The sequence below is a fragment of the Sycon ciliatum genome, chromosome 5 (genome assembly GCF_964019385.1).
Source record: "Sycon ciliatum chromosome 5, ocSycCili1.1, whole genome shotgun sequence".
Taxonomy (NCBI): domain Eukaryota; kingdom Metazoa; phylum Porifera; class Calcarea; order Leucosolenida; family Sycettidae; genus Sycon; species Sycon ciliatum.
Window position 1 is genome coordinate 4,230,298 of NC_088647.1, and position 26,881 is coordinate 4,257,178.

General features: G+C 47.7%; 3 protein-coding genes and 1 non-coding gene across 4 annotated transcripts in view; 1 reads left to right on the plus strand and 3 right to left on the minus strand.

Annotated features, from left to right (window-relative positions):
• The window catches only part of LOC135817232 (diacylglycerol O-acyltransferase 1-like), a 30,012-nt gene extending 17,411 nt beyond the window's left edge, over positions 1-12,601 (minus strand). Inside the window, exons 1-5 of the mRNA XM_065330359.1 lie at positions 12,238-12,601; positions 5,225-5,312; positions 1,170-1,210; positions 682-767; positions 154-206 (exon numbers count right to left, since the gene is read on the minus strand). Coding sequence (XP_065186431.1) covers positions 154-206; positions 682-767; positions 1,170-1,210; positions 5,225-5,312; positions 12,238-12,347 — 378 coding nt within the window. The 5' untranslated portion in view covers positions 12,348-12,601. The remainder of the gene's footprint in view (positions 1-153; positions 207-681; positions 768-1,169; positions 1,211-5,224; positions 5,313-12,237) is intronic.
• Trnar-acg (transfer RNA arginine (anticodon ACG)) lies at positions 5,027-5,099 on the minus strand. The gene has a single exon. It is a non-coding gene; the product is annotated as a tRNA-Arg (tRNA).
• Positions 12,602-16,935: 4,334 nt separating the features above from the next.
• On the plus strand, positions 16,936-22,011 carry LOC135817233 (cathepsin B-like). Its single transcript, XM_065330360.1, has 6 exons — positions 16,936-17,338; positions 19,392-19,501; positions 19,947-19,976; positions 20,387-20,700; positions 21,075-21,203; positions 21,690-22,011. Exons 1-6 carry the CDS (start codon positions 16,940-16,942, stop codon positions 21,767-21,769), a joined length of 1,062 nt encoding a protein of 353 aa, XP_065186432.1. The 5' UTR covers positions 16,936-16,939; the 3' UTR covers positions 21,770-22,011.
• Positions 22,012-23,297: 1,286 nt separating this feature from the next.
• LOC135817234 (WD and tetratricopeptide repeats protein 1-like) lies at positions 23,298-26,003 on the minus strand. Its single transcript, XM_065330361.1, has one exon. It carries the CDS (start codon positions 25,796-25,798, stop codon positions 23,996-23,998), a length of 1,803 nt encoding a protein of 600 aa, XP_065186433.1. The 5' UTR covers positions 25,799-26,003; the 3' UTR covers positions 23,298-23,995.
• Positions 26,004-26,881: the final 878 nt, after the last annotated feature.

The window sequence follows — 26,881 nt, forward strand, 5'->3', positions numbered from 1 at the left end:
AATTAACGCCAATTATCAATGGGATAGTGGGCAATAATGCATGCGCATTGTACTGCACATGGGCAAACTGTCACTGAGCGAGGAGTGTATAAGAACTCAAAGCTGCTTCCTTGGCAATGAACAGACATAGCTTTCTACACAGAGAGAACTCACTTTCTCTGCAAGAAGTTCAGTGCAGTACATCATCTGCACGAAGACGGATGTGCCTGGAAACACGCGCCACATATGCAAACACACATACACACGCACGTTTGCAAACAAACAAAAAACAGACAGAGTTTCATTATAGAAACGAATAGTTTATCATTGCAACATTTTACGTTTACTGCCATATCTTACATTTACCGGGACAAAAGACAACAAACATTCTGATGCGATTTCTCCACCAGAACAAAAACAACACATGAAAAGACTTGACAGGTGTTCTAGACAAAACCACGCACGCAGGCTCCATGTTTCTCATACATGCGTAAGTAATTCATTAGCATCTAACACAGGTAACAGCCATCATCTCATTGAGCACCTTCCATGATTTGCATTGTGTTAGCATGAACTTAGTACGGGAGGTTGTTGGACTATGCAGCAAGTGAAATCCCATAGACCATGAACTTGAATCATCACAGAACGTGTACAGTGTACAGTGTAGAGTGTAGAGTAACAAGACACGGCAGCATGGCTTACCAAGTAATAACATAGTGCAGGGCCAGCGATATGGGTCCTCCCAGAATACAGACAGCCATTGTACGGGGTCTATCAAGATACCATATCTACACCATGCAAGCACAAAGTAAACACACGCATGCGCACGCACACACACACACACACACACACACACACACACACACACACACACACACACACACGCGCGCGCACGCACGCAAACATGCACACACAGAACACAGGGAAGACATTTAAAAGTCTACTATCGAGCTGCTCCACCACTGTAGATACTTCAGCATTGAAAGAGACTCGTCAGGTACAAGCACGAACATGCATATCAATGAATAACCAACCCAACCAATGCTGTAGAAGAGCGGTGCATGCTATGCCAGAATACTGAGAATAGGCAACGTGATTGATTGTCTTTTAAAGAGAATTTCTGACACACACACACACACACACACAAACACTGACTGAAGGAACTGCAAGGCACCAATGCAAGAACTCACTTTATTAGATTATCCAATGCCAGCCGGGAATTGGAGAGGATCTGTCGAAATAATTGAACACATACATGTACGTGCATGCACACACATACACGCACACATACACGCACACATAAAACCACATACACCCACATACACACACATGTGCACACATGCAAACACACATGCACGCATGCACACACCATTGGACCATTGGATGATAGCGATTAGGGCTCAAACGATTAGTCCGATTAACCGGTTGCAGACCGGTTACGAAGAATTAACGGTTAACCGATAAAGATAACGGTTACGCAGTAACTTTTCAGTCAATTTTTCAAGTATCAGGTCGTTGCAAAGTGTGCACTTTCGCGGGCTGTCGCACGCGTACGCATTTTCTGGGCTGTCAACTCGGTCATATCTGGTCTCTTGGTGTGAGAGTATGCATGAATGAGCATGCAAGAGAATGTACAAGTGTGCGTTGTACTGAATAGGGTACATTTTTTGAATGAGTATAGTCAAATATACGGTTAAAAAAGAGTCCGCAGGATTGCCGTGGCTTATAGGTTATAACCGGTTAACCGACCGTTAGCTTAGCAGTTAACAGTCAGGGGTAAAACCGTGACCGTTTGAGCCCTAATAGCGATGCTACAGCAGAAGCCATAGCAGCTTGTGCTGGGATTGCACCATTCAACAGCTTGCAAGGCTGAAGAATTGACCTCCACTATTCAGCCTGGTCTACACCACACAGCTATGAAGTGGCTTTTTCTGGCCAGTGAATCCCTACTTTTTGGTCTTTTTTTATTTATTTTTCCCGCACACACATCACACCACATACTCCGGCATGTACTGGCTGTTGGTAACCACCCAGGAGAATGAAAGAAAAGTCAGGAAGAGTCTGAGAAAGAGAAGAAAGACGTGTGTGACCATAATCGTCGGGAATCGAACCCGCAACCTACACACACACACACACACGCACACACACACACACACACACACACACACACACACACACACACACACACACGCGCACACACACACACACATGCACGCATGCACACACACACACACACGTAAACACACACACACACACCACACTCTAGTTGACCAAACTGATCGTCTGCGCTGACAAAACCCACAACCTGTACGCCATTGCCACCTTGCCAAGAACAAGTACGACAACCCACCGCTCAGCAACAGTGGTGCCATCAACATCAGACAACAAACTCTTCGTTGCCAAACGATTTCACCCTACAGTAAGATCGGGCGCCGAAGAACACCTCGCCAAAGAACACCCAGGCTGGAAAACCGGCAAAATTTAAGAACAGTCCAGGCTAGAATTATCAGATTTAAGAACACTAGATCTACATTGTACGTAGATCTACATTGTACATGTATGGGAGGTGAGTACATGTCATGTACACGTGTAAACAGTAACTGCTACATGTACAGTCATTCCCATTTACGACACCCACTAGTTTAGAAGTACTACACTGCACTACATGTACATGTACATGTACATGACAAACGTCATGACGTCACTCGACTCGCCGCGCGCGTGTGAATAAGAACGGTCTGGCTAGAATCAAAAATTTAAGAACTTTCCTAGCTCGAGCCCCTGCGTTCTTCGGCGCCCGATCTTACTGTAGTAGCCCTATGAACAAAATCTTCATCAAGAACAGTGTCACAGTTAGCAATGCCCCCATTATCAAACAGCCCCAACAGCCCCAACAGCCCCAATAGCCCCAATAGCACCGCCCAAGGGAAGTGAAACACCCTCAACAGGGACCATGAGGCCAGAAAGTGCAGCTGCCGAGACAAGGAGAGGTGCCCGCTCACAGGAGAATGCCTGACACCGAACATAGTCTATAAGTATAACATAAACATCACAATTGGAAATGGCGAAAGAGAGTGCTGTACACCGAACTAACTGAGGGCCTTTCAAGCAGCGATTCTACAACCATCGACAGTTCACCCACTACAGAAAATACCAACATCCCAGTGAGCTATCGAAACAGGTCTGAAAGCTAAAGGATAAGGCACACAACATCTATCTGTATTCAACTATTGCGACAACAATAGACCGATGGACATAACTAACGAGTTGTTGATGATTCATCCAACAGCCTAAGTATGAACATTATTTGTTTCTGCTTGCAGAGGTTAACACAAACGGCTTCTAAAACATATAAAAATTTAGCACTACGCACACACAAAGCTGGTTTTGTTTCTCGACACAATTGCATAGGCGGTGGTAATGCGGACGCGCAAACTTTACTTCACAAGTTGTAACATAGAAGAAAAAATCCTCTGAATAGAGTGCACAGCGCGACATTCAGGATGGTCACACAAATTATTGGTAAGACATTGCACCTGTCTTGTTTGGCTTCTTCACAATTGCACCTTTTCATCACTCCGTCAATGTGTAGGAGATCATGAATGTTGCCGTGCTGTTTTTGGCTACTATGCTTTGCGCTGGTTCTACCACAGCTCTGCTGGACAAAATTTCAGTGTGCTTCCTCAGTTTCTGCTTCCAGAATTAATAATAATAATAATAATAATACCACAGCACGCGTAATAATATAATTATGTGGGTATAATTATACGTTCCGCTTCTGTCCTATCTCCTATGATCAAATTCCATTATCAAGGTAATTATTAACACGGCGCACTGATGACCTGTGACGCCAGATCATGGATTGTCGGCCAGATTTCTCCATGTAGGCTTGTCCAGAGCGATGGCCCTCACATTCCCCAGCTGACTGCTGCGCTTCAAGTCGATGTTCCTCCTCTGTAAGTCGCTTGTGATGCGCGTCGCCTCACATCGACAGAGGTCTCTGAGGAGCTCTTTGCGGGCAGCGAGAAGTCAGCGTAGCCGACTCGGTCCGACAGCTTTTTATGTTTTCTCAGGAATTCGTTGAAATATTTCGACACGGCGAATTCAATTCCTCCGTGGTGACCCGCGTCCTGGCCAAAGCCCACAAGCCTGTATCCGTCGTCGATAGACCTGTCAAACGGCTCAGCAATTTTTAGCTCCTGGAGGCCGCAGACGTCCACTCTGTAGGACAATAGGTCTTTCGCTAGCTGTTGTTTCTTGACATTTGAAGTTAGGCCGCGTACATTGAACGTTGCAATTCTCGCTTTAGCGAGGGTCGGTGAACTACGAGCCAGCATGCTACAGGCTGGCATTTCTCACAAGGATAGGCGTTGACAGAGATAGGTAGAGTAGAAGGATGAAGAAGAGAGACAGGAGAGAAAGGGAGAGAGAGAGAGAAAAAGAACGCTGAGCAGTCAGCCCAACACCAAAGAGACTTCCAGAATTCCACTCGATGAAAAGGAAGCGAAAGTACATCAACTTGTGGAAATTTTCGGCAATACAAGTACATGATTGTATTACTTGTGAGGGACCTGAGGCTTGCTTTCATCTGTCTGTACGATAAGAGGCAGCGCGAAACAGAAAATGCCGTGATTTAAAAAAAGAGAAGTAAATTCGCATTGTGAACTAGTGTGAGATTGCGCAAGATGCAAAAGTGGGCGGATCATTCCGTGAGTTGCACACTCGTCAACCGTATGTACTTAGGTGTCCAAGGTTACCAATAATATTTTCAAAACGAAAGGTTTTCGTTTGGGGGTGGGTGGGTTTGATAGAGTTTCGTTTTGAAAATAATTATTGAATGCAGATGGTGAATGCCCAGCTGCTTCTGGTTGTCGAAAATTGACATCAATATTTTATTGGAATTCGTTTTACCTGCAGAAAAGGTGGGTGGTGCTGAAAAATACTAAAACTTTTCGTTTTGTAAAAACAACCGGTAACCCCGGACGGCCAATTATGGCATGCGTATCGAAGGCCCGCTGTATAACATGCGGAATGCAGATAAAAAAATCGACCACGCCAGGATTCGAACCTGGAATCTCCTGATTCGTAGTCAGGCGCCTTATCCGTTGGGCCACGCGGCCAGGACAATACACAGAACTTACCAGTTGTCTGATGATTGGTTTTTGCCATGAAACTCTGAGTTACAACAAAAAACAGCCCTATTTTAATACTTCCTTTTGTGCACCTCTAGCTCTTGCGAACTTACCAGTAGTAACAAGAGCCAGTTGAGCAGGCCACGATAGTTGCCAAATCCAGAGCCGGTATGGAGCAGGGAGTCGCGTACCACATGCAATCTGAGCACACACACATACACACATGTACACACATACATACACGCACACACATACACACACGCACACGTACACGTACACACACACACACACACACACACACACACGCGCACGCACGCACACACACACACCACAGATAGGACATGGCAATGTTGGCAAACTAAAGCAAGAATCTTGTGATAGGATCGCACCATTCAATAGCTTCCCCTTGTTTTCGAACTACAGTATTATTAAAATATTACTGTTTAAAAATGGTCAACATCATTATGAGAATTGCACATGTACATCCGTGTGAGGCATGTGACCGCATCGACATGGTCATGTGTGTATGTGTGTTAATGCATTTACTGTAAAAGCAGGAATTTGCGGTGGTGTTTTATAATCGGTAACTTCGGTGCCGACAATTTTTACCGAAAATTAGTGCTGAAACGATTATATCGATTACTCGTTACTTACTCGATAAGAAATAGATCGAGCGGTTATTTCGATTTTATCGGCTAAACGAGTAGAATGGTACATGTACTTACACTCGGTGTGGGATTTCCCCCCTTTTGGGGTCGCACAAAGCGTGCATGCATCGAAAGTGTTGCGAGTACGACACGAATATGACTGTCCACTTGCAACATCGATGTACGTGTAAAGTACTACAAGCGCGATCTGAGAAACATCGACGTGATCACCGTCGTCGTCTTTTGAGCTGACTACTTTTCTTACCAATCCCGAAAAGATTGTTGGAGGAGAGAGAGACTTTTGCTCGCCGAGCTGAAGCTAAAGGATTTGATGGAGTCCTGCCAGCAGCTAGTCAAAGGACCTTCGGTACCTTAGGCAGACCCTGACGGAGTTTGGAGGCCAGCTAGCTCTCGGTGAGGAGAGAAACATTCGCGTGGCGATCGACTCTCCGTAAAAAAATACAAGCTACATAGCGCCGACATACTGCAACAGCTATGATTTCAACTAACTTCTCGATCTGCTGCTTCACAAAGTTCAACTATTTACAAGTCCTGACTGTTGTAGTCTGAAGCTGGAGTCTCATCGCCCACCTACAGGTAGCTTTTGGAGCTGATGGATTTCCCGACTTGGACTCCTTCCGCAAACTCTCGCAACAGTCCTACAGTGTATGCTGTGTTCCCGCACGCTCGTGTCGACATGTACCGGATCACGGAGGCGGAAGAGCTTGACGAACTCCGCTGACTCCACGTTGCCGAAATACCGCCGTCGTCTTCGTTCTTATCGCTGGAGACATTCTCCCCTTCCAGGACCGGCGCAAAGTTGTCGTCCCGGAGGTAGAGACTATGTTGTGTTTCGAAATAGTTCTTCATCAAGCTCGCGCGAATGATGATTCTCATCATGAACTCGTTCCGACGGTGTGACATGGCGATGGTCTTTGGCGGGGCACTGGCTTGGCGAAAACGCAATCTTCTTGCGCAGTAGAACATTGATCGGCTGCAGATGAGTACAGTTACTTCGTGCTTGGTCCTGTTGGAGGAAACCTGACAGGAAAGAGGCAAGACTCATCGAAGACGAAGCGCTCGCAACAAACAATGGCGCTCGAAATATCTCGTACGATTTAGGGCCTATCGCTTTGAGCCACAGCGCTCACAGCCTTGCCTACTTCATCAAAGTGAGCTCTACATGTTCGTTGACCTCTTCACACTACACAGAAGAGCGAAACAAGGATTATGGCTTTAGCACTTGGGTTGCAACCAGTGAGTTGCCTCTGTCTGGTCTGTATTCGTCTGGTCAGTCCGAACAGCTGACAGACTTGTTGCGGGAACATCGGATCTATGCACCCGCTTTCCGTCGTTGGCGATGTAATTGTTGGACTCGTAAAATTTTGAAATTCACAGAATGTACATGTACTGATGTAGTTACAATAATAATCGTTTAGCCGATAAGCCGATCGTTATGGTATCAGCTAAGCCACTAAGGAAAAAACGTAATCGTTTCAGCACTACCGAAAATAAAAAAGCACCGAAATTGTCGGTACAGTAATAGTACACTTACCTGGAAAACAGGTTTACCGAAAATTTCCCTCTACCGAACCGCCGATTTTGAAGAATACCGAAAATATTACACTACCGAAAATGTCTGCTTTTACAGTACGCACACGACACTGTAAAGCACAAGACTGCTAACATATGGTGCCTTCCACACGCCCACGCTACATGCAGCAACCATTGACGGTCCATGCTGGCCACAGCCACCCCGGACGGCACAAACACGGAGCGGAAAGAGAGGAAGTATGCACATGCACCGCCTAATATAGCGGATACTAGGGAGGTTTCGCTCTACGGAATTACGTTTGAAAATAACGTAGGAACTGCACGGAATTTTCATACGTAAATATCAGAGCTGCTGGGTTTCGCTCTACGTGATTTATCCACGGCTGCTAAACATGCGTTGTTGCTTTGGAGAAGCGTTGGCTGCATGCGCCCACTGCATGCACCATGAACCGAAACAGCGTTTTCCATCTTATTTTGCACGTGGTGTACGGTGTGTGTACCTTGTGTTTCGCGCGGCTTGAACTTTGCCATGGACAAATGCAGAAAATGCGAAAAAATATTTCAAAAAGTCCTACGGAGGACCCAACGTAGGAAAGAGCTTTCATACGGAAATCCGTAGAGAGATTATACGTATGAAAGTTGCCCTCGCTCCCCGGAGCGTACGACATACGGATTTTCATACGTAATTACGTAGAGCGAAACCTCCATAATACTGTTGTGTGTAATGCATGTTTTGATTCTTGTACACATTCGTAATATCCAATATATCAGATCAGTATGCATCCGATAATGTTGGGTATGATATCTTGACTAGCAAAATTCGTTTTGCTTTCGAAACTTAGTTCCGATCACTTTATCCGGCATATACTTACACTTGGTCACTCTTTAGACTGTCCACCGACCAAAGGCCAAAACGTGAAAGTTATCGTAAACTTACTTGTAACCGTATCTGCAGTGCAGTATGACCCAGTAGAATCATGCTCATGCCATACTAACGATGATACAAACTGTGGTCATTGCCCAGGCGAGAAGTCAAGGCTCGGGAGATATGGGGTGCCCTGGCAGGGTTCTATAGCAGGGGCGTCGGAAGGTATTTCAGGGTGGTACGGTCAGCCATCTGAAGTTCAATTTACTCGTGGGGGAGTGGTGGCGGAGCGGAAAATTTTGGAATTTTAGATCCCAGATCAGTGTATTTTATTGATTCACGGGGTATCTGGGGCAAAAAGTGGTACGGTCAATACCGTAGTGACCGTACCGTGTGCGACGCCCCTGTATAGTAATACAATTAGCACGCCCACGTCCAAGTCGAGACATCCCCTCTCCACTCCCCTACAGTGTTCGTGGAACTTGGGCTTGCATTACGAGACTGGAGTACTCATACTATCTGAAATAATGGTACCGTGTTATGATTACGGCCTGGCTACACGGCCTACACAAAGAAACTCCATGCAATATATAATCTTCGCAAGCTTTGTGGCGTACCTGTCACACAACAGAGAGGTTCCGGAGTACAACTTTTCGTGCCATCATCCGTAGAGGTGCTACGGATTTTTTACACGTCGTTTTCGAGCAGTGAAATGTTCCGGAGCACGGAACTTATGTTTGCCGCCATTGCCTAGGTTACGATCGCAAACACGTCATATTCCCGCACTATGCCTTTTTTATTTTGAAATTTTGTACCGAAATCAAAACTTCCCGCGGAAAATCGATGCTTCTCGTACCAAATTTGTACGCGAAAAATCGTTCTGCACTCGATGACGCAAAATCTCCATACGAAACATGGTTCGTATGAAAGCCAGTCCACACGGAGTCTCCATGCCGAAAAATCGTATGAAGCACTCTTCGATAAACTCTGTAGCGCCCATACGGATTTTGGCACGGAAAATCGTACCCTGGAACCTCTCTAAAGGACGATTCACAATACAACTTTCTGCGATGTGACACGCGATTTGCGCAGTTGTGACAAGAATCTGCCTGTCGCATGCAGTCGCAAGGCACCTGTCGCAGAAGTTGAAGAAAGTTCAACTTTGCGACATGCGACGCGCGACATACACAAACGGAGTACAGTTTCTACCCTGGGTGCACGTTCAGTGCACGTGCATAGTACTACTAGTGCATAAGGATGTCGCAAACATGAAAAAGATTGTGAACCGTGTGCCGCTGTCACAGCTCGTCGCAGGTGTCGCAAGTCGCATGTCGCGTCGCAAGAAGTAACTTGTATTGTGAATCGGCCTTCAGGCTGCAATCACACTACAGTACTGTCAGGCGCCGGAGAACGGACCGCCCAAGAACGGCCAGGCTAGAATTTCACCAATTTTTAAGAACAGTCTAGGCTGGATTTTTGCAGAGAAAAGAACGGAAACCGTAATGTAGACTATAAGTATAATGTACACTCAGACGTATAACTCTGCATAAATGTACACGTAAGACTGTACCATCGAATAAGAACGAAACCGCTGTGTTCGCTAAAAATAAGAACGCGCTAGGCTAGAACCCTGACCCCTAGTTCTTCGGCGCTCGGCAGTACTGTAGGTACAAATCACGTACAAACGGCATTACAGTAGAAATCGTCATGGCAAAGCGCGCGAAATGCAAAAATGCGCTTTGTAGGTTTTCAGCTACTGGTGCACCCCTGTAGAAGAAAGCCACGTTTGTCGTTTTCACGCTCCATCTCCTCTGTAGAACTTTTTCTGCCTGGTTGTCGTACAGCATCAGCATACACTCATTGTTTTGAATTTCCTGGTCTTTTCCGGCACATGGCACACGCTTGGGTACGACAACGTCACATGCTGGTCGCCTGAAAAGTGATCTATGCAGACCGAAAAGTGTAGTGTGGTTGCGTACCGACTTGTACTGAGTTAACCCGACTGCTGCATGGACGATAAATGCTGCGAATAGTGATCATGCACCCTGGCCTGAGTAGCTCGCTTGGCTAATTGAAAGTCTGCCGACCTGGGCCACATTATGTTGCTAATACATGCACAACCCCAGCCACAGCGCACAAGTTGGTTGAGTTTGGCCGTCAGGAGGCCAGCGCAAGGTATCCGGGGTGCGGGCCTGATTCCAGCGAGGGGCAATGTGGTACCCCGCAGCGCAAGGGTAGCGTGATACCCTGGTTGCGTACCGACTTGTACTGAGTTAACCCGACTGCTGCATGGACGATAAATGCTGCGAATAGTGATCATGCACCCTGGCCTGAGTAGCTCGCTTGGCTAATTGAAAGTCTGCCGACCTGGGCCACATTATGTTGCTAATACATGCACAACCCCAGCCACAGCGCACAAGTTGGTTGAGTTTGGCCGTCAGGAGGCCAGCGCAAGGTATCCGGGGTGCGGGCCTGATTCCAGCGAGGGGCAATGTGGTACCCCGCAGCGCAAGGGTAGCGTGATACCCTGGTTGCGTACCGACTTGTACTGAGTTAACCCGACTGCTGCATGGACGATAAATGCTGCGAATAGTGATCATGCACCCTGGCCTGAGTAGCTCGCTTGGCTAATTGAAAGTCTGCCGACCTGGGCCACATTATGTTGCTAATACATGCACAACCCCAGCCACAGCGCACAAGTTGGTTGAGTTTGGCCGTCAGGAGGCCAGCGCAAGGTATCCGGGGCGCGGGCCTGATTCCAGCGAGGGGCAATGTGGTACCCCGCAGCGCAAGGGTAGCGTGATACCCTAAGCCAACGTGCGCGCTGCATGAGTAGCGTGATACTCGGCGAGCGCTTTTTCTGTTGCCTAGCAACGCGTTTCTGTCTTTCCTGGGCCCCCAAATGCATGTTGGGTGGCCCTGCGCATGACTGCACGTTGTCATAGCAACCTTGGAAACCTCAAGCCGGTTACCAACAAGCTAGGAATCAGACCAAGCCGCCGAATGCCCCCACCGGCCCCCGGCGCTTCATTGCAATCGAATTAATATTTTGTCCAGAATAGTGAGCTAGGACAGATCGAAATACAATGTAGCTTGGAGTACCATCATGCAGAGTGGCACTCATTGTGAGACAGAGGATAGTGTAGAGCGATAATAAATACCAGGAGGCGTGGGTGGGAGGGAGAAATTGCAAAACAGTAGGATGCACGCAGCAGCACAGCTAGCAAGAGAAAGAGCCGTGGATGAGTTTGTTCCTGTTTTTGATGGCTGTGGCCATCCGTTGGCCCAACGGTCTCGTGTGAGTACGGTGTTTGTTTGTGCTGCCAGCTCGCGCTCGGCGTTTGTTTGTGCTGCCAGCTCGGGCCCGGTGCGCAAGTGAAACCGAACCGTGACAAAGGCTTTCGCTCTTTAGTGCTATTGACTGGCTTTTCATACGATGCCTATTGATGTCTAGAGACATGCTGTCTAGCCTTCCCCTGGTACGCATTCACGGGGCTTTGTTGAAGTTCGTGCCGTGAACTGCCAAAGAGAATTGTTTGAATGGTGCTGGGGCGAGTGCGACATTACGGCGTCCCTGCAGCCGGCCTAATCGCGTTTGTCGCCACAACCGATTATATGCACGAAAATTTGTACTGTGATTGTTATGTACAGTAGAGTCGCGCGCTGAAGAACGCGGAGCCCAAGAACGTCCAGCCTGAAATTCTAAGAACACCACAGCCTAAAGCTAAGAACGGCGGTGTTGGTTTTCTGGCAGCTTGTGGAATACATATGATCCAGTACGGATTGTTTCTAAGAACGTGCTATAAGAACGCAGCCAGATTGCAGAAAAATAAGAACGTCCCAGGCTAACCCCTTGGAAACAACGTTCTTGGGCGCGCGACTCTACTGTAGTGTGGTTGCGGCCTATTATTGTTTCAAAAAATTGGAAATATTTAAAAAATTGAAATGTCTGATGTGATGTGTACCCATTTTTAAAAATTTCAAGACGACTTCTTCTTGGATAAAGTTTATAATTATTGCAAAAGTAAGGTATCCATGCCTCTTTAAATAGTGAACTTACTGCCGGCGTCGCACTTCTTCCTCCTCGGGAGCATCTGGCGTTGGACTGGGTACTCCAATGACATGCTGAACTTTCCGCTTCTTGACCTCAGTTGGCCGATGTCCACTCATGGTTCTGACTGCTCAGCAATCGTCACCAGTCTGGCAACACCAAGATTCTCTGCCAGCCTCAAAGAGAGACCCTTCTATCTCAGGGCTCACACGCGCTCTAACTAAGCTCTTAGCACTAGGTCTGTGGCGACATGAACTTCACGATCGATGTACCAAGCTGAAAGTCAATGTTCTTATTCAGTCAGTACAAATTTTCTGGGGATCAGGAAAGCACAGTTCAAGTGGACTGACTGTACTGGGGTTCAACAATGCGACTCTCTGTCACTTTTCAAGCAGCTCACCGAGGTTGTTGCACTGCACAAGCATGCAGAAGACCCAGGGCAGAAGGGGTTTTCCCGTTCGACTTTCAGTCAGCCTCTTTTATCCGGTTCCCTCCCCATCCGGAAGAAACTGTGCCCGATTTACCATGGTTTACAGTAGGGAGTAGTACAAAATGGTACTACTAACTCCCTGATACATGGTACATGGTTTACAGCTTGTGATGCATCCAACCAAGAGTACAACCCCCTGGGGCAAGAGTACATGTACTCTTGCCTGGGGTTATGTACTCTTGATCCCACCGGTGTTTTATCCTGTTCCCTCGCCTATCCTGATATTTTTAAACTTTTGTGGTCCAGCCTGTAGATGAACGTGAGTACATGAAGTACACGGATTTCGTGTACAAATGTATTGACCCGGTTCGTTCAGTGGCCCATACCTGGGAGTTCCATCCTACAACCCCCTGATTCACAGGAAGCCTCGAACTTCGAAGGCTCATAACTACACAATGTTCATATTTTTTTAACAGAGTCATAACCAGGGAGTACCTATTCTATGATTTAGCTATTCTGTAGGCCTTTCTCTTACAAGTTACAATAGTACTTTTGTTTTCAAGTTGTACCAAGAGTTCAAAGGTTATGAACTCTTGGTTGTACCTAGTACCTTGTGGATCAGCCTATGATCCGCTCCCTGTTCCGAGGCCCTAGCTAGCTAGCCGCGAGTCGCGACCTGGGAGTCTAGGACAACGGCCAGCCAGTCAATCACGTGACCTTTAGTAAACTACATACAAAACACAGAGTCTGCTCAGAGCCTCTGCAGCCACTTTGGCCAATCCACTATCAAACGGTCAAAAGCAGGGAGTAGTACAATACTACTCCCTGGTCAAAAGAGTTACATCGGCACGCAAGCATGCACACACGCTATGACACACACACACACACACACACACACACACACACACACACACACACACACACACACACACACACCTTGTGACGCCCCTTCGCCAAAGGCAATGATGGGCTTATTGAGCCAGGCAGAAATTCTGATGATGTTTGAGGTCGCCACTTCGGCGGAACGACTGTCCGCATGCGCAGCTAAACGGCGTCAAGTGGCGGGTGGAGAAGCCAGAGGAAGGAGCCGTTCACCGGAGATCTTCCGTTGCCAGGCTGGACAATCCTGTGCCATGGCTAACCCGTGAATGCTGTTTGAGAATGTCCATGGCGTGCAAGTCATCAACAATGACATCACCGGGCTCATACGTGCAACATGCCCAATCCAGCACAGGCAGTGTTCATGAAGCAGCAGTTGTCATTTGGCAGCCTTACGGTTCTGAAGGCAAGCTGGCTGCTGGCGAGACGGTCCAATTGTTGAGTGGATCTGGACAGGCCCAGTATAGCCCGGATTGATGGTCGATGGAAGCTATTGAGACGGCGGAGATGTGATACCTTGACAGCCCAAGTCTCTGCCCCATAAACCAGTGTCGGCAGGACAACAGCCGTACACACAGTTCTCTTCCCTGTTGAGAGATAACCTACGACACTGGAAGATGGGTTTTCTGCAGCCTATCGAACAGGTGGGAAGCCTTGGCCAGTGTGGAAGTGACCTCCTTGTCCAAGGAGCAACCCGTGCTGAGGGTGCCGCCAAGATAGGTAAAGTCCTGGACCAGGTCAATATGTCCGCTGTCACCCACAGGGTGTGAATGCCGCCAGTGGATACTTCCATTTCCACATCATGGATACACACAAACACACACACACACACACACAGTCGCACGCACACATGTACACACATGCATGTATACACACGCGCACACACACACACACACACACATGCATGCTTGTGTGCACACCGGCACATACACACGATTATGACTGGTCAAATTGCCTCCACTTTCCCACAATGTCTGCGTGTAGACACGGAACAGTTGATACAATAAATCACACAGGCTGTGAATGGCTGCTGTGATCTTTGTATGCATGATTTTTTTAAAATTTATTTATGGATTCCCCAAAGGCCGAGGCCTAAGTCGAGGCGGTCTCCGTTCATGGCTTACTGGGAATATATCTGCAAAAATGATTGATGGGCTCCTCATCGCAAGGCACACACCCTATTCATAGATGTACACACGACTGAGTCACAAAGAACTCGCCTTCCAGATATGTGTCCACCCGTGTACTGTAAATATACAAATTTTCGGCAGCTATTTAATTTCGGCTATATTCGGCACCGACCCAAAACGCCTAAATTAAAACGCCGATGAAATTTTTCACAGCATTTGTCGCAATACCATGCCCTCTACCCCACGCCGAAAATAAATCGCCGCCGAAATTTCAAAAATCGTGAAGTGCCGAAATTTTGCAGCGCCGAAATTTTGTATATTTACAGTATACAAAAGTAAGATCTATCCGAGTGGAACAAAACTCTGTAGTTTACTACTTTTCAGGGTTGCGATGCACCACTGTCTCAAGCAAGCACTTTGGCAGCCTTAGAGAACAAGCATACCTTGAAGCAAGAGTACTGTAAAAGCTGAATTTTCGGTGGTGTAATATTTTCGGTATTCTCCAAAATTAGCAGTTCGGAAAAGGAAAATTTTCGGTGAACCCATTTTCCAGGCAATTGTACTAGTACTACAATGTAGTACCGAAATTTTTGGTGCGTTTTATTTTAGGTGAATATCGTCGGCACCGAAGATACTGAAAATAAAACACCACCGAAAATTTCTGCTTTTACAGTACTCTTGCTTGAAGTACACAATATGAATATGCATCAGGCCCGTTGGAACCGGTCAGGTTATCGCCGTGTGTTTACTGCTCAGGAGGATATGTTTACCCATCACATCACGCACAAATACCAGTAATGAACTAGACTCAGTATGGCATGACCGGACCAATCAAAAGTTGCTTCTGATGGTCCTGTGCATGCATGGGTGATGACGCTAACAGTTATATACTGCATGTGACACTGAGAGTGGCAGGGTGGCAGTGTGATAGCTGGACTGGGCTAAATGATGTCATTGTACTCGGCAGGATATGAATCATGCGCTCATTGACAAAATCAATGATGCAGTGCACAATTTTAAAATTGAATTTATCCATACCGTACTTGATGCATTACCTGTTTCGCCGGATCACCACTTGCTCAGACACCATCACAGATCAAATGCAGACATACAATTATTATGTCATGTCAATTCCAGTTCTGCCCTGACACGTGATGTCATCGCCAAAGCAGCTTAGTAGTAGTAGTATTTATTTTATTTACCATCGGATGCCTCAACAGTGATACACACAACTCTTAAGAGGGCCGATAACGGGATAAGTGGAAAGGAAAGGAAAAGAAAAAAAAATCTTACGAAGCAACTTGTACTCATTGTACCACCTAGCAAGCTCCAAATACAGTAAGCCTTCGCTCCTCCCACTACGCCACTGTCTGGATGTATTACCATGACGACGCATCTGCCTCGTGCATGGAGGCCATGATCACGCCCATAACGTGCTCAGGCCATGCCATGACACGTCGCACAGTCACTCTACTAGCAAGAGTAGATAAACAAGAGTGTGCAACTCCGGATCTCTCCTGCACAATCTGCAGATACCCCCGCCCACGGCGGAATTTTTTGTTGACGTCACCTTTTTTCAGAGAAACGCGGACTTTGCCGCAGAGCAGTGTGAGAGCACGTGCTGGGCACAGACATGTAGTGTAAAGCCCGGCCAAGTGCACGAGGGAAACCTCTCCAAAAGGCTCGCAGCGCGTGCGTCGTCGAAAAGATTACGTCAACAAAAAATTCCGCCGTGGGCCAACCCATCCGCGAGTTGCACACTCTTGTTTATCTACTCTTGCTACTAGCCATGTACAATGTAGATCTTTTGAAGGTCAAGGCAAACCCAAGGCTCCAGACAAAGTCAAACAAGGCATTATTATTATGACTTGAGACTGTGACAACTGACTGCCAACTGCGGTAGATCTACTTACTCATTCTCATCAGACATGCCATGGCTTGGGCATCTGACATGAACTCCATGATGGAAAATAAGTGCAATCGGTCATCAGGTCATGGTAGACTGCACGCCTGTGGAAACAGTAGACTACGGCGTTCTACATGTATACAGGGTTGGCGACAGATCACGCTTTGGTCACCTGACCATTCGCTGCCAACGGTGTCGATACACGCCTCCATTACATCGACCGCTAGCATGCTGATCTAGGCCTGACTCGAGTTGAGCTGAGGTGAGAGCCATATCACTCAGGCATCATGGGACGAGTGTGTCGCGCGCTGGGTCAGCAGAAAACTAATGAGCGATCGCCACTTGATCAGGCAGAATCAGCAACTCATGCTGTGCACTTTGGTTTTTGTTCCTTCTGAGTCGGTTTGGCAAATTCAGTACTCCTTGAGAAACATGTGGAAGCTCGTCGTATTGGCCCTTGTGGCCGTGGCTTCGGCCACCAAGATGGAGAAGGAGATGATCGCGGATGAGGACATTGTCGAGTATGTCAATGAGGTGGCGAAGACTACGTGGAAGGCTGGAGTCAACAAGCGATTCGAGCACATGCCCGAGGAGGTCATCAAGGCAACCATGGGAGCTTTCCTTGACCAATCCAAGAGCCCACTGGAGACCAAGACCTTCGAGAGTGTTGGTGACCTGCCCACCGAATTCGATGCCCGCACCAAGTGGCCAAGCTGCCCGTCCATCGGTGACATCCGCGACCAAGGTGCCTGTGGAAGCTGCTGGGTAAGTCGCAGCTAGACTGCTCCTATTCCATCTGCATTGGAATAGCAATGTGGGACACTGGTACCTGAGTTTCAGTGAGTAAGATGGTGGGTTGTTCAGTTACTACGGGCGGTTTGGACATCATGTCATGTCTCAATTACATTCTGAAAATTCAAAAAAAAAACGTTGAATTTGTGTTGCTCTTGCATGCATAGCAAAAAAATTTAAATACGAGGCTTCCGGTACGGTGCCCTTTACTTTTGTTGCTGATGCGTGCGTGCATAGCATAATAATCATCATCAGTAACAAGCGCTGTGGCACTGCACAGAGTGCTCTGCATCGTACTAGTACTGTAGTAGTAGTAGGCCAGTACCCGCCTCTACTCTACTCCAGTTCTAGTACAAGTCATGTACGTATACTGTCTAGGCCCTGTCAGCTAGCTGTCGTCGTGTGACATCTCTCACAGTCTCAGTGCAGTCTCACTCTTTCCTTTTGAAGTTTTGTCACATGCTCCTCATGAGCGTGTAGCATACATGCATCAGGGCTGCATGCATGGCTGCGCCTGTCACGTGCTTCTCATCATGCATAAAATTGCACACTGATGACCCTGGCCTGGTCTAGACTAGTATGGGACTATCAACACTGGAACTGTAGTCTGTGTAGAGCTGTAGGTTGGGATTTGCCCTTTGTCTCATGACACACCAGGTGCCACTGGAGCGTGTGGAGAGAGAGATCAGCAGTTCCGCTGAACACCCTACAAACCTTCTTCTGTCACTCCGTTCAGTCTACGTGTGGCGTTGCATTGGTCATCGACAGCACCTGCCCAGTATCTCTTTTGTACCGGGGTGGTGCATGCAGTGTGCAACACGCTAGCTGCATTCCTGGCAATCATTGTAGTACCGGCGTCGGCTGGCGTCTAGTTCGAAACATGGCATGACATGTTGCCAGAAACTGTCCAGTTCGTCAATCAATGAATGTCTGCATTTTGTAGTCGTTCAAACATGCCTTTCTCACATTCGCTGTCACGTAATTAAATCTGTTTGTACAGTACTTGCGAATTCCAATAAAGGAATACAATACAAATTATGACAATCCGTGTACATGTACTTGCAGCACCGATGGGATGAGAAGCAGTATGCATTGTACTGTAAATCCGGGAATTTTCGGTGGTGTAATATTTTCGGTATTTCCTAATATAAACGGTTCGGTAGCGCGAAAATTTCGGTAAACCAGTTTTCCGTACTGCAGTCGGCATGCATGTACCTGTGTTGCCACACCTGCCGACATGTCAGTAGCCTGCCGATTTTTGGGGCCTGTCACGACCTGCCGACAATTGACCGTCTCCTGCCGACAACAGCCGTGAAAGTGTCCAAACTTGACCTTTGTGCTTGGTTTAGAAGTCATGGTCCAGAATTTTGGCTTTTACTGCTCATTACGAGTGTTTCCATAGCTCTCTCCTACAATACAAACATCAGCTGTCTGGGGGAAATCGTGTGCGCTGTAGAATCCCGCTGGTGGGTTTGTACAACGAAGCTTGGCGATGTTCGAACTTGGCCTAGGCTTATGCGCGTGTGGGTTTATTCGCTGGATTCTACGATACATTAGGGTTACTATGAGAGGGGGGGGGGGTCCGGGGGCAAAGCCCCCGGATGATGCATTTTATTTGTTTCAGTCTACTGATATTTGGCTATAATGATGTGGCAACACTGATGTACATATATTTTCGGTGCGTTTTATTTTAGGGTAAAAACTACCTGTACCGAAGTTACCGAAAATAAATCTCCGCCGAAATTTTCCAGTTTTCCAGTATTTGGAAAGTGGGTACCATAAATTCCATTTTTAAAGAACCTTGCCAAGCCTTGTCAACAATGATCGGTTAGCAGCTAGTTTATTTTACTTTGTTAAAGTAACTTAGTTACTTGTATTCCTTTGACCATTGGCCGTCTTGCAGGAGCCCGGCAACTGCTATAAAGGGTTGATATTTGGCCAGTGATGTTGGATTACTGTTCGCTCTGAGAGAAGATACGAATCGAAGCGGCTTCTGTGCATGTATGCCCTGCATTGTTGTCTGCAGGCTTTCGGTGCCGTTGAGTCGATCAGCGACCGTCTCTGCATCCACAACCAAGTCAAGGTCAACATCTCTGCTGAGGACCTGATGGCATGCTGCCACACTTGTGGAAATGGGTAAGTCCTGCTGCAACCCTACCACTCGTAATTATTATTCTGCAGTGTGTGTGTGTGTGTGTAGGGTGGGTGTGGATGTATGTGTGGGTGTATGTGTGTGCATGTGTACGCATGTATGCCTGTGTGTGTGTGCGGGTCTAACTGTTAGCTTCCAGTGCTGGCTGGTGAAAGCCTGCTGCTCCATGTCGACTAAACAAGCAGCTTGGACTATCCGTTGCCCGCCGGTATAATATCATGTTTGCCGGTTTAGCTCAGTCCTGTTTGTATCTTGGCAGGTACTTGCTTTGCCAGGTCAAAGCAGCCAGCTGTCCGGAGATTGAATGCTTTGCCAAATGTCTGCTCTGTCACGCTTTGCCCGAGACAGATCCTGCCAGTGATTACAGTGGCCCAAACTGACCGTACCCTACGCTAACCCTTGAGTGCTGTTTGTGTGCTTTGTCTGCAGATGCAACGGTGGTTTCCCCTATGAGGCTATGTAAGTACACTACTAGTACATGCTAGGCACACAATCACTATTTGTAAGCACATGCTGCCAGAGCCGGCGAGCTTACACATTTTTTGCATTGGCCTCTGGAGTTCATGTTCCAGCATGACATTAACGCTGCTAACTGGCGGAGTAGCAAGTCGCGTATTTTTCTCTCTTTTTTACTCTATTGCTTTGCTGGCTGAAAACATCTCTTGTACTACAGCAAGAATACCGCACGATGTGATGCGAGTATATGTCACCACCATACCCTATAGCGGGTCTTACCCTGTAGCAGGTCCGGGTGGAGTTGCACACTCTTACCTGGGTGTTGCGTACTCTCGCTATGCGCGTGCCCAGTGTGCTGTCCGTGCTGTTGTGTGATGTTCTCCGTTCTCTGTGTTGTGTGTCTGCGATGGCAGGATCTACTACACCAGGGAGGGTCTTGTAACCGGTGGCCAGTACAACTCGCGCAGCGGCTGCCAGCCCTACCTCATCAAGTCATGCGATCATCACATTGTCGGCAAGAAGGAGCCATGCGGCGCCCTGGAGAAGACCCCGTCCTGCAAGAAGACCTGCGAGGAGGGATACGTCAAGTCTTTCAAGGATGACACCCACCGTGGCCAGCACGCTTATCACGTCCGTGAAGTCACAGACATCATGCAAGACATCATGACCAACGGCCCCGTCGAGGCTGCCTTCACCGTCTACAAGGACTTCCTGCAGTACAAGACCGGTAAGCGGTGACGCTCCTATCTAGGCATGTACGAAGTATCAACTTGCAAGTTGCATGACAATTTCTCTCTCTTACACACACAGACATGCACACCGACACACACACTACCACTACTACTAGTATCCACAGAGTTGAATCATGATCACAGCATCCGTGGGTTAAGCCGTATTTCTCTGCACAATACTGTTGGATGCACAATGGTTGAACCAGTATTTTGCGCGGGTTGTGTATAATATGATTCACTAATTTGTTGATGCCAGGTCGATTTACTACATCTGCACTGTGAGTGTACATGTAGTTAGTGAAGTGTTCCTAGTTTGTAGTTTGTAATGCCTGTTGTTGTGTATTGTGCTTGTTCTCTCCTCACCATGCAGGTGTGTACCAGCATACCACTGGCACTGCCCTTGGTGGCCATGCCGTGCGCATTCTGGGATGGGGCGTCGAGGACGGCACCGAGTACTGGCTGGTTGCCAACTCGTGGAACTCCGACTGGGGTGCAGAGGGTAAGTCGCGCGTGTGATACGTCGGTGCTGCACTCTGCCATTCGACGGACCACACCGTACTTTCTGGAGTATAGGCCACACCCAGATTTGTTGTCACGAACTACAGACATCTCCCCCATTTGCCACCGTCCTCTGTCCACTTTAGGTGTGCATAGCATTAGATCGGTCTGTGCCTTACTGCACATGAAGCAGCAGAAATTGTCAATTCGATAAGACTGTCTTGTTGGGCTGTAGCTAGTATTGCAAAAGAAGGATCCACGAGCGGGATTCGAACCCAGCACACCTGGCTTTCCGGGACAGTGCCCTACCGATTTGGCTACCGTGGATCACACACACCCGTGGCTCCTTCTTGCTACACTAGGATTTCCACTGCACTGAGCCGATCAATAAGCCATCATCGCAGCTCTATAGGCGGAGCCAAGTACGCCGTTTCACTCCAATATTCACGTGTCATTGTGTTTGCGCGTGCTCACTATCACCCTGCAGGTTTCTTCAAGATCCGACGTGGACACGATGAGTGCGGTATTGAGAGCGGCATTGTCGCCTCCATGCCCCCATCGGCCTAAATAACAGCACCGTGCTATCTCGCGTCTTCCTGCTCATCCTTGCGCGCTCTGCGCGTCGTGCTCTGCGCGTCTTTCCCTCTACTGCCTAGCCAGAGTGCCGTCCTTGGCACATGGTGTTGGGTTCTGTTCTCTCCGCTATTTCGTTTATTTGTTGACACTTTTTTATGAAGACAAAGCAGCATGTAATTATTGTGTGCGTAGTATTTCTTCTATTCCCAAGATGAAATATTATGAAAACTTGATCGGTCTCCTGAGGTTTGTGTGTGTGTGTGTGTGCGTGCGTGTATTGCTCTGCTCCCCAGTGAAGTGATTTCTGCACAACCAGTAATTTAATACACAAAGGTTCTCACACCATACACACTTCGTTGCACTCTAGCTCTGTCATACGGTTTTCCTTTCCCTGGTTGTAAGTTAAAATCAAGGTGGGGCGCTCTCGCGGTACTTGACAGTACGTATATGTCGGGACTCGGAAGCATCACAGCAGTGGTATTACCTGATGCAGCTAACAAAGCCAGCGTGAGTCTGGCTAGGTGAGCTGTGGAACATGAGCAACACGAATCACTGTAAACACAGTATACATGACTGTAGTGGGACTACAACCACCACGGCATGCCGGCACCAGATCTTGGTTACCGGTGTTGTCTTGGTTACCGCTGTGGCCATGCCCAGTAACATTCTTTGCTTCCATTCAGAGAAAGGTCAATGTGTAGAGTACTTACTGTAATAATAATAATACTATGATCATGATGATCGTGCGACTACTTTGCCGGAAATGTACCATGCATGCATAATTCCTGGTGCGGAATACAATGTACTGTCCCCGGGGAAAATTGCGGAAAAAAATCGCAAAAAAACGCGGCATAATATGGCGTATTTTGCGGTGAATTTGCGGTAAATATGCGGTGAATAATATTGATGTGCGTCATTTTTCAGTGAGTATGTAGTGAAATCAATCAGTTACAAGTCTCTGGTGTAAGCACTCGTCATATTTGAGTAAAAAGCCGCCACGATGAGACGTTGCTGACCGAACAGTGCACTGTGTGTACGTGTGTAGTGCCACAAAAAAGTTCAAAAAACGCGGGAAAATCGCGGAAAACGCGGTCTTTTAAAAAATCGCAAAAAAACGCGGAAAAATACGCAGCCGCGGAATCGCAATTTTCCCCGGGGACAGACTGTACATGCACAGTTCACAGTAGTGCATGTATGGTGCATGACTCATGAAGGAGGAGAGAGAGAGAGAGAGAGAGAGAGAGAGAGAGAGAGAGAGAGAGAGAGAGAGAGAGAGAGAGAGAGAGAGATTTGTGCAGATTTGTTCCTCTTCCCAGCTTGCGGAAGTAACCACGTTTGGCAAAGGCAGCGTAGATAGCAGCATTGCGTTGCGTAGACTCATACTAGATTCTTCTTCCAAAGTACATGTACATCGCATTCTCTATCCTAAAGCACAGGATACCATAGTGGCGCGCATAAAAGCGCACGGGCCTATAAGTTATAACCGGGCACAAGCGAACCCAACTTCGCGACACGCTGATGCCACTATCATACCATCTTTACACTTACAGTGTTTTGAACACAATTACAGGCGCAATCGCCTTTACTGTATGTGAGTTAAACGTGGGTCAATCCAGTGCATCTTAGCGGGAATAGGCCACACATTAAAACGTGCTATGTGCAACAGCAGCAGCAGCAGCAGCAGCATAGCATGGTAAAAACTCAACATGCAATACACTGTATACTGAGTGGGAACAAGTAGCAAGACAAACATGGATTCGGCCGAAGCAGCAACAAACTGCAGCGAGTGTTTCAAGTGATATGCCAGTAGTGCAAGCAGCAGCTGGGGAGCAGAGCAATTGTGCGAGCGAATTTGGGGGTTAAGAGCTGGGGTGATACTAACATTGAATGCAACCGCAGCAGCAGCCAGTTCAGGTAGCGGGACAGTAACTGTGGGGTACTGTGTAGAAAGAATATATGAAAACAAAACGAAGTGAGTAATTTTGTAAATATTTTCCGGATGGACGACAGACAAAAATACGGAAAAGTGTGTGGACGAAGAAAATACCCTCGCAGCAAACTGCGACGGAACAGTACGATACCCTACACAAGGAAACGTGTGCAGGAAGATAGTCTCACTCAATGAAACAGAATAACGTGGAGGTACCAACTGAACACATATAGACGGAGTCCATGGCTAAAAAAAATGCAATTTGTAAAGTTACCTCATACCGGTAGTCATATCTCGAGAGGCCGAAAGCTGATGGCACCAAGCGAAAACACCCTACTACCGGTATGTGCAGTGTAATTGTCATGGCTAAGACGTGCAAGATTCTCTACTTCTGAACCTGTTTCGATGACGTCACTGTCCACCTGCTCTTGGCTTCCGGGACACCACAGGGAAATGGTGTCGTCAATTCCACTGGTGGCCAACAGAATCTGGTATGGGTGAGGCTGGCAGCAGTTCAATACTTCAGTATCACCTCTCATCGTTCGCACCAGTCGTGTACTGTCCGTTTCCCAGATGTAAACCCTGCCATCATCACTACCAGCGACCACATACTTGCTATCCCTATCAAGGAAATTTGCCTCCTTGATATCGGTTAGGCGGTTAACATGTCCGCAGAAATAACCGCTGCAGTCCAATACGGAATCTGGTGGTTGCATCAGAGGGCGGTGAGGGCGGTGTGGGTGTTGCAGATCCGACAGCAAGGATCGGTACCCGGGCAGTTCGACGACGTGTGGAAAACGTTCCACCAGATCGGTCTCGCACTCAGCGGCCACGCGCCACCAGCGGAGTTTCGTGTAGGCATCCAGGACGTTGAGAGCGGCACTCGCGCAGTCCGGACGGAGAGCAGCCACTGTGCGTGCGGCGAGCAACGCGGCGTACCGATCTCCGCGCCAGCTACGCTTCCCAAGCTCCTGGCGCAGGCGCTCATGACCAAAGGGAAGCAGCGGCATGCGGTGCGCAGCCAACCAGCATTCTCCTACTTTGGATGAAAGCCAGTTGTCCGGAAGCTGCTCCAGGCATTGCTCAAGCTCACCTACTGCTGTGCATTCCTGCAATGAATCAGGCACGCCAGATGCTGCATGACTAAGTGATGCGTGGCTACCCATAGTGTCCACTGGGTCTGGCAACCGTGGCACCGAGAATTGACGATCTTTGCGTTGGACCTGCACGCCAGCACTCACAGTCACATCCTCATGGACATCAAACATGTAGACCTGATCACCCGTGTAGTTAGCCAGCAGTTTACGGCCGTCTGCAGACCAGCTTACGTACGTGACTGACATTGTCCCTGGGGGTACGCCACCGCTGGACCCATTGAATACTGAACCAGGACAAAAGTATGTTGGACGGCAGCCATCCTCATTGTTACTAGTGTGGCGCAAGTCGTACAGCCGAACATGTTTGTCTGATAAGCCGACGGCCATTAAGTGTGTTCGAACTGGATTTATAGCTATGCACTTGATGGGAACAGACGTACGGATGATAGCATTCGAGCACTGTTGTACTACTCGTCCATGAGATCCGCAGCTCGGGTGTAACGTGCGCATATCCTGTCTAACTACGGTTCCATCCTCAGAGCCGCTAAAAATCACGTCAGGTGTAACTGCTATGCGCTTGATCCTCGACATGTGGCAACTCCAGCTGTTAACAGTTTGTCCTTGCTCCAGGTCATACACGCGAACTTGACGGTCCGAGCCTGCACTAACCACCTTGCGGTCATTACACTTTGGCATAAATTTCACTGAGAAAATTATCTCTGTATGACCTGTCTGGATGTCAACAAGCGGACTCTTGTCATCTCCATCAGGTCGCCATAACTTCACTGTTTTGTCGTCGGATCCAGAAGCAAGTAAAGTCCCAGATTCGTTCCATTCCATACAGTTCACACATCCTTCGTGTCCTTGTAGCAGAGTGCGTTTACTGAGTCGGTCGACGAACCCATTCGTGGCATGCAAACGTCCGCTGACTCTGTGCGACCGGCACATCTCCCTGCGTCTCACCAGGGAAGATACATTCTCTTTGGCGGCCATGGACTAGTATTACAGGGGGAGCCGGAAGCTCCTACCTCTAGCTCTCCGAACCTCAAGCTCACGGCAGCTCACTGTAGTTTCTTGCAGAAATAAATTGAAATTCAAATAAAAGTCGAGACTTCAATTTCAAAGACAGGACATGTCGACATGTACTATCTACATGACGTCATCATACGCCGTACATTAATTGTACATACACTGCACTGCACTGATCATGCTGATGACTAAATTTTATCACTCCCTTGCATCATAGTAGACGTGTGACTGTGAGCGGAAAGACGGTGGGTGTGACCACGAATCATCACAAAACCTCTGTGTGACCTCTCACTTGTACTTGTTGTAGTCTACCATGATGTACTACAATTAGTCTATATATCTTTTTGCAAAGCTAAAGAATGACTTTTGTCTTTTTGTCCGTCTTTACATCATTAATGTAATGATGTAAAGACGGACAAAAAGACAAAAGTCATTCTTTAGCTTTGCAAAAAGATCAACAAGATATCTAGCGCTAGCTGGGAAGCTTGTCAATGGCCCTTGAGTCTATCACTAGTATCAGGTCTATAGTATAGATTATCCATATAAAAATCGCTCTGTGAGCGGTTCTGAAAAACCTTTACTGGTACTGCCCCGTCGTAAAAGTAAGAAATTAGAACTGGCCAATTGTCCCCCCAAATGCGAACTGATCCACCTAAATCGCGAATGACGGGACCCGAACGCACCAGTAGCACGAGGTCGGGAGGGCACAGGATCACGGCAATTATCATAGGGTAACACCAGTAGTAGCAGTAGAATTATTTATTATTTTGATAGGGAAGCCTTCCGCTAGTACAGTACATGGCCTATGGTCCGGACCAACGTCCCCATCTGCATCCACAGGTAGGAACCTCGTGCTACTGGTGCGTTCGGGTCCCGTCATTCGCGATTTAGGTGGATCAGTTCGCATTTGGGGGGACAATTGGCCAGTTCTAATTTCTTACTTTTACGACGGGGCAGTACCAGTAAAGGTTTTTCAGAACCGCTCACAGAGCGATTTTTATATGGATAATTTCAGCTCTTTTTCCGTTCCCTCCCCACCCCAACTAC

What these genes read in the sequence shown, in the direction of transcription:
- LOC135817233 (XM_065330360.1), top strand. Translation starts at nt 16,940, where the DNA reads ATGCTGTGCACTTTGGTTTTTGTTCCTTCTGAGTCGGTTTGGCAAATT. An exon ending in GTGCCTGTGGAAGCTGCTGG is followed by an intron (nt 17,339 to 19,391) that starts GTAAGTCGCAGC and finishes TGTTGTCTGCAG; the next exon opens with GCTTTCGGTGCCGTTGAGTC. An exon ending in CTTCCTGCAGTACAAGACCG is followed by an intron (nt 20,701 to 21,074) that starts GTAAGCGGTGAC and finishes CTCACCATGCAG; the next exon opens with GTGTGTACCAGCATACCACT.
- LOC135817234 (XM_065330361.1), bottom strand. Translation starts at nt 25,798, where the DNA reads ATGGCCGCCAAAGAGAATGTATCTTCCCTGGTGAGACGCAGGGAGATG.